Here is a 7,807-nt window from a genome sequence, read left to right as displayed (position 1 = left end):
ACATTAATCATTAAGAGCTACGAAAAGGTATTAGTACACAAACACGTACACTTATGAATGTTCCCCAGAGGCTGGAACTGGGAACAAACGGAAAGGTACCTGTGTTACCGACAACCGAAACATGTTTACCGACACCGTGTCAACGGACTGCACTGGTTATATTTCACGCCACTCTCAGGAAAAAAAAAAGAAAAAGAAGACAAGGTGTGAAAAGGTGGTAACTCCACCATTTACCACCTTACGCGTACGTCACCTCTTTGCTTGAGACCACAAGGGGTGTAACTGCCCTCGTTATCACCTTCATGGTAGAGTGATAAAATCTCTCTTGTCAAATCTTGTGACTGTGCGCATTTAACACAAATGTTGCGTCTCTTGCGCCGTCTTTTGGTGGCTCAGTCGGTAGTGTGTCGCCAGATCGCGGGTTCAAACCCCGCCGAGTACGGTGGCAACTTCGGCGATTTCGGCGCACGTTAAAAGAACACCAGGCAGGCAAAATTAATCCACAGACCCGACCACTGTGGCGTCGCTCATGGTCGCAGTTCTCTCGCGACGTAAAGCTCGGTTATACCCTTCGATAGTGGTATTGTTACCTGCTGCATGTGGAAATGTTACACCCTTGCATGGGTGTGTAACTTTGCGCTCACAACCAGGGGTGTAACTTTACAACCTTTTGGCAACAACGTAAGCCAGTTACCCCCCACCCCACCCCACCCAAAAAGTGTAACCACTCTACCCTTTTTTTTTTTTTCTGGCAGTGGCACTGGGTTGTGGCTTGTGTAAACGTCAGTATACACAGGTGTAAAGGTCGGATTGACGCCCAGCCTGCCGAATACGTATACGTACGAATACGTACATGATTCTGACGTCGGTAAGTACAAGTTGACGCACTGAAGAATCTTGGGGTAGTTTGGTAGGTCATTTTATTGCTTTTAAAACTGGCGCATTGATTAAACGCTGAGAGATGGTCGTACCCTAATTGATTTACAACCTACGACGGCAGCTGTCCATTTAAAAATACGTTGCTGCCTTAGAATATGTGCTGCCTTAGAAGCGCCATTTAATCCTGAAAGAGAGTACAAGGTATCCAGCCACCCACAACGCTACAATGCAACACGGCAGTATGGAAATGTCAATATAGAATTCGAACTCAGAAATTGAGTATGCTTCAAGCACACTCTTCCCCGTCGAGTAGGTACAGTTCCTGTCAGAGTCCTCTGGACAGGATAGTTCTTTCCTGTTTAAGCCGTAGATGCAGGCCATGGCACCGTTGAAGGCGTAGTGCATGTACGACGTGTAGGGCATCCATCGAATGTGAACAGCCAGGTCGCTCGTAGAGAAAAAGTAGCCGCAGAAGACGAATGAATAGATGTACACAGTAACGGCCACCATGACTGCCATTTGCTGCAATCAAACAAACGGCATCGGTCCGCTTGATCGAAAATACACATCATTACGGCCTTATTATACAACATTATTATTAAAAAAAGTGAATTATTATAAAACATTACGGCTTTTAGAAACCACCGTAAATAACGCCATGCGAATTATATAGTTTCTTAATAGCCATCGCCTCATAGCTTTCGCCTACGATACACTGCAAATATTAACCAAGGAGAAGTATATTGTGCTCAGATCACTACAATTAGCGCACAATATTATAAACAACCAAATTGCAATAGATTCCATAACAGTTAGACCTCCGCAACCAATTGAACACACAAGTAGTACATAATGTGAGGCAGAATCATCGCCATGATCATCTTAGCGCATCTTAGCGCATGCATCTTAGCGCGAGTTGCAACCACCCGCGTTCATTCTTCCTGCCCTCATTAAACGGCTCTTCTCTCGCCTTTTCGCTATCCCACATTTGGTGGAGGTGCGAAGACGGTGAAGCGGGACGGGATGCATATGTCACAAAGGGCGTGTAGTTTGTGGGGCAGGAGGCTGACGTGCTGATCGTCATAGCAGGGCATACCAGAAAGAGATAATTCTTCGGCAGAACAATAAATTCAATCGTTACACATTCCCTCTCTACGTACCAATTATGGATGCTTCTCCTTTGCTACAGCAGTTCCAGTCTTTGGAACTCCCTACCACCTGATATTCGGTCCATTAGCACATTCAGAGGTTTCAAAAAAAAAGTTCAAGTACCACCTCCTATACAAATCAACTAGTAACAGATATCTCCCCTGTACAACGTGTTATTAATCCCAACACCTCTTTATTATCACATATGCTCTTCATGCAACAAACACCAATAAACCACACTGCATCTACTAATATACTGGTTGGCCGAAATGTTTTCTTCGTTTTCTTTGTTTGTTCTTTGTTGTTCTTGTTTGCTGTCATTCCACACCATTAAATTATTGATGCATGTTATATTGTCGCAAATGCCACTTTGTACTTTTTAATATATTTATTATATATATACATATACATATATGTATTTATATTTACTTATTAATTTATATTTATTTTATTTTATGTATAACTTTTCATATCAACATGCAAATAGAGCTGTTAATTCACGTTGTAACTAACACGGGGCCCTAGCTTGCTAGGGACCCCCATCTGTATATCGATATTTGTAGTACCTGCAATATCAATAAAGGATTTGATTTGAAAAAAAAAAAAAAAAAGATCCTCACGTTGCTTGACTGGAGCGCTGCTCTAGCAGACTCAGGTAATGTGGTGTTCGCTGCTGAACTAATGAGACATCTTAAAGGAGAATGAAAGGAGTTGGAAAAATAGACTGGAGAAGAAGCCCTTGGATATATATTCGCAGAAAAAGTATGACAACAACGCGCAATCTTGGTGCGCAAAACAGGCTTTCAATCGGGCGGTTCAGCAATGCCAATTCCCTTGGCTGCCAGTAGGCGCGTCAGGTCAGTCACCCAATAGTTAGGCGCACGCCTTCTTCTTTCCTTTCTTTTTTTTAGTTCATTTCGCGCCGTACGTTCTGCGTCTTGACTGGTGGTTCTTGCGAGCAGATGATTCCCGGAAGCGAATAAGAAGTGCTGACGAACGTGACGTCATGCGCCACACGCCAGGAGTAGCATGGGCGAGGTTGCCGCCGCTGCATTTTTGTTAGCTAATTTTCACATGAAATTGGCAGTTCCCAAACTAAATATTTTCCGTGACAGTTCCTGAAGGGAGTATATTCGTATCACGCCATAAAATAATATACAGTTTTTTTTTATTAGTTACAAAATTTTACGATAAAACTAGCAGAGCAAAATAGATGCCGTTTTAGCAGGTTGGTTATACGGTCATGTGAACGTCCTGTAGGACAGGGTATGCAACTATTGGATGAGTAATTAGTTAAGGTTCGTTAATAGCTTAATAATTAGATGTTTTCTGGGAAAGGCGAGATAGCAGAATTGGAGCCAGTCATTACTGAAATCCATCGTCTTTATTAAACACCCTCAGAACATACTGCGAAATGTAAGGTGCCAAATTTCACTATGCAAATGAGCCGAAACCACACCGCTCGAGTACAGAAAGAGCGACAGGCAATACATGTGAGACGGCCACATGCTTTGCAGCAGGGTGTCGGAGCGAACCGAAAACCTGAACCGGAAACCGAAAAAAAAACGTTATTTTGGTGCGAACCGGAACGGAATCGAAACCGTATACGTTTTTTTCGCTCAGGAGGGAAACCGAAAAATATATTTAACGGTTTTCGGTCCAAGAAAAAACTTCGCCGGTTTGGACTACTGATAGGCGAATGAAACAGGCGTCGTGTGCTCTGAAGTCATGTCATGGATACTATACCGGGGTTACGGTTACGGTGGAATGTATCTCGGTATACTATGACCCTTAGGCTCCCTTTGTAATGGTTTATCATTCGCGCTCGCACACAGACTTAGAGGTACATGTGAATCTCCAGCAATGTGCCGTAGTGTTCGTTTTAATTTGATCCCCGCAAACACTCCTCAACTAAACAGCGACCCAAGGGGGCTGCATAACGGCTTCTTTAACGGTAATGTCGCGCAACGCGTCCCTTTGTTTGAGAGCAGCTAAGTTGAATACATTTACGTATACGCGAGGGCAAGCCCGTGCGAAGTGGCAACTCTTTTGTGGACAGGACACGAAGAAAACAAAACGGAGCCGTCGAGCGCGTTTGTGAGTAAAGGGGTTCCTCGATTTGCGTCCTACTCGTGCGGTGGTGCTTGCTGGCTAGACAGTAGCATAGCAACAGTCATTCGGATGGGACGCGATCGCTCCAATCCAGCAAGAAAGTACTGTACGTAAGACATCACGACAAACAAGTCCGTTTGTAGCATGTGCTTCAAGAAAGGGGAAAGCCAATTTGAACAGACAGTAACGTACAGGAACCAGGAGCTACCAATTTCACAGCTGTCTATTAATATTACATACCATGTATGCGGAACAAAACGGGTTTACACTTTGTAACATTGATTTTTTTTGTGTGGATGAATATTCCCAGCAGAAGCGGAACCGGTTAAAAACCGGTATGAACCGTTATTTTTTTGCTCCGGAGCAGAACCGGTACCGGATGGTTTATGATGTAACCGGAACGAAAACCGGAACGAAAAACGTTTCGGTTCGACACCCTGCTTTGCAACGATGGCGCTAATTGGAGTATGCGCTAACCTGTTGGCCAGATATAGACCGCTATCCCACTCAGGTAAGGCGAAGTTCGCGTCGTTTCTGCGCTCGAAAATCGTGTAGTTCTGGTTTCGGTTCATTTGCATAGCGAAATCTGACAATTTATATCTCAATGTAGGGTAATGTTCGCTTCAGAGGGCATTTAATAAGGACTGTGGATTTGCATACTGACTGGCTCCAATTCTGCTACCTCACATTTCCGAGAAAACATCTAATTAATACGTTAATTAATGAATTTTAGCTAATCAGTCGTCCAGTACACTCTAAGAAAAAAGAGTAATTTTACTCCTTTTCGGGACTAAATGCATTGCAACGAAAAATGGTCCCTTTCGGGAGTAAATGAATGTCACAGAGTGGAGAATGCAGTTCACCCTCTGTTCCAACAGTTCCAGGTATACATAATTCGTGTGCATGCATGAAAATACTTCGAATCAAACCTTCAACCGTGATGTATCGAGTGATATAAAATCTTGCGAGATATATAGGGCACAATTTGCGAAGAAAGAAGCGCTAACTGTTTCTTGCTCTGTGTGGGTGGAAAATTGCTATGTTGGCTGAGCTATACAGCCTTATGTCATCAAATTAACCAATGTATCATATTTACGAAGACTGTTGCATTCGGAAGACCATTTTCCAAGTTCAGTGACAATTTGCAGTCCTGGGGAGTAAATGTCGGGGTTAGGGGACTAAAACGGGGAGTAATTGGCAATCTAGGGAACTATGAGCTGCAATTACTTCCCGTTTTACTCCTTTTTTTCTTAGAGTGTAGTTGCATACGCTGTCCTACAGGATGTTCGCTGGCCGTATAACCCATCGGCTAAAACTGCATCTGTTTTGCTCCGCCAGCTTTTTACCAAAATTCTGTGACGAATAAAAAAACACTCAGCATATTACAAGTGTTTTCCACGCTCCTTTGATAAACACAAATTCTGTCGTTGTATCACGTGAACTGAAACTACGGACCAATCTTGTGTCAGAATCCTACACAATTTATGTCATTACAACCCACGTGTTCCAGACTGCCTCTGCCAACATTGCCCTTGAAAGGTCAATTTCCGTCTCCTCATCACAGCTGCTGGTAGTCTTGCAACGTGGGACGGAGAGCGGATACACGGTGTGTTGCTATGAGCGGACAGATGCTTCCGATGGCGCCATCTACACATGGAGAATCCTAAACTATGAGATTTTGCTAGTTCTTGTGAAAATTCGTAGAAGTTCACTGACGGCATTTATATTTTGCATACTGACTCGTTAAGGGAGGCTCGTTTGCCAGCCCCCGATAACCCTTTTAGCGAGACTGTCGGGAAGCCATGCAATCTGTTTTTCGCTGACCAGTAAATGAGTTGCACGCTTTTCTTCCTTTCTCTCTTCTCTCTTAAGGGCATACACCATGCGGTACTTACATGGCTCTCAATTGTTGTTCCGATGAGCATTCCCAAAGCCTGGTTCAGGACTGCAACCTCGAACGCAAGCACAAGGAAGTAAAAGATTCGGTTCTCCTCCTTTGGCTGATGGGTCAGGTAGTAGGTAAAGATGCCCGACGACACGGCGAACATTAACTGAAATTATTAGCGATAGCTTTCACACACGAAATCGAATGTTACCTATCGCCGGTGCAATTAAGTCATTACGCATACACCGTGCCTGTAAGGGTAATACTGTATCCCTCTTGTGAGAAGAAACGCTTCTCCTCCCAGGTATATTTGGTCTCAGCCAGTATTATGAAAGGGAACTCCCCACGTAAACCACAGATAGTCGACAAAAAATTTGGTACCCCCGGCGTAAAATGAGCCTTGTGAGTTTTCGTTCTGTTGCCTAATTTACCTTATTCACATTTCTGTTTCACATGACGGAACCTATGATCTCGATTGCACCGTAATGTTTAGGACGTCACTGTGACATCGAAAGGTAGAAAAACCCAGCGAACCGGTAAGGAAATGGTAAGGGAACAACCTCAGTAAGAGAGTCGCCGATATTTCAAAACGAGACTGTCCGTCTGTTTGTTTGTTTCTAATGGAAAAAAAAAACGAAGGGAGATTGAACGCGTCTCCCGACTTGTTCTGCTACTCCACATATATTCGCACGCCACACCAAACCCCACCCACAAATACTACGTCTCAGGTGGTCTACTCGCAAGTTCGCTATTCACTATTCACATGTTCGCTATACAGAACCATCATTCTCATTGCATTGTACTCAAAGGTTTAGGGATGATGGGACTTATGGGGAAAATGGCCTATATGGGTCAACAGCGCGCGTGGATGGGAAAATCCGACTAGGAGCGTGAAAGCCTAGTTAAATTATTTCCATCCACCCACGCTGTTCTCATAATACGGCATCGATCGCCAGAGCTTCACAAATATACTACGCTATATGTGACACAAATAAATCCCCGTATCACTGAATAATTCAGCGACTGAGCACGTGAGTATATAGAGATAGGTATTTACAACTGTGCACCGCACAACAGAAAGAAAAAAAAAAGAGGGGGAAGGAAAAAAAAGCATATACGCCGCCGCCTACGGGTAAATAGAATGGGATGCAGAAATGAATTTTGAGTCAGTCGAGGGTCATTAGGAAACGAATATATTTTCTTTTAGAAATTGGAGACTCGGAACGTAATCGTACGGGATCACGACGTAGACGAGGGTTTTATTATGATGTGTGCGCAAGTGACGGTAATCCGATTAATGAAGTGCGAGTGTGCCAGTGACACGCAAGACGTGTACAATGTTTATGTGGAACGTAGAACACGTTATCCCGCTTTTTATGTGGGTTTCATTCGATTTTCGAGGTACGCCCTTTTCTGTCCGAGCCTAAAGAGCACACCATGCGTATCATACTGCCGTGTAGGAACTACTCACCTCGTAAGTTAGTTCGGAGCATACCCTTGCCAAGAAATAGACACGCTTGCTGTACATGGCATACCGTTGCTCTCGCACAACGTGTCGGATTAAGCGTGGTGCTAATGTCAATGAAAATGAAATATGAAACACATATCGTGTAAATATCATCAGGTCATTGTAAAACATTAGCGTCACTCAAGTGTTTGAACAACACAGAGTTTTAGGAAAACGTAGAAGTTTCACGATAACGTTTCCGAAAACATAACCCAATTGCCTGATTAATTTGGAGTGGGTGACATCACGTTGCTGATATCTGATTAACTGACAGC

General features: G+C 43.6%; 1 protein-coding gene across 3 annotated transcripts in view; it reads right to left on the bottom strand.

The window, feature by feature from the left end:
• Nucleotides 1–1,027: 1,027 nt before the first annotated feature.
• Nucleotides 1,028–7,807, bottom strand: part of LOC135385618 (ATP-binding cassette sub-family G member 4-like) — a 41,714-nt gene continuing 34,934 nt past the window's right edge. For 2 of the 3 annotated variants that reach the window (XM_064615051.1, XM_064615052.1), the window contains exons 15-17: nucleotides 7,497–7,597; nucleotides 6,036–6,191; nucleotides 1,028–1,401 (exon numbers count right to left, since the gene is read on the bottom strand). In XM_064615051.1, the coding sequence (XP_064471121.1) occupies nucleotides 1,045–1,401; nucleotides 6,036–6,191; nucleotides 7,497–7,597 (614 nt within the window). In that variant the 3' untranslated portion in view covers nucleotides 1,028–1,044. The remainder of the gene's footprint in view (nucleotides 1,402–6,035; nucleotides 6,192–7,496; nucleotides 7,598–7,807) is intronic. The other variant, XM_064615053.1, reaches the window with a different exon arrangement.

Source organism: Ornithodoros turicata, chromosome 2 (assembly GCF_037126465.1).
Source record: "Ornithodoros turicata isolate Travis chromosome 2, ASM3712646v1, whole genome shotgun sequence".
Classification (NCBI taxonomy): domain Eukaryota; kingdom Metazoa; phylum Arthropoda; class Arachnida; order Ixodida; family Argasidae; genus Ornithodoros; species Ornithodoros turicata.
Note: the sequence above shows the minus strand (reverse complement) of the source record. Positions and strands in the feature narration are given on the sequence as shown.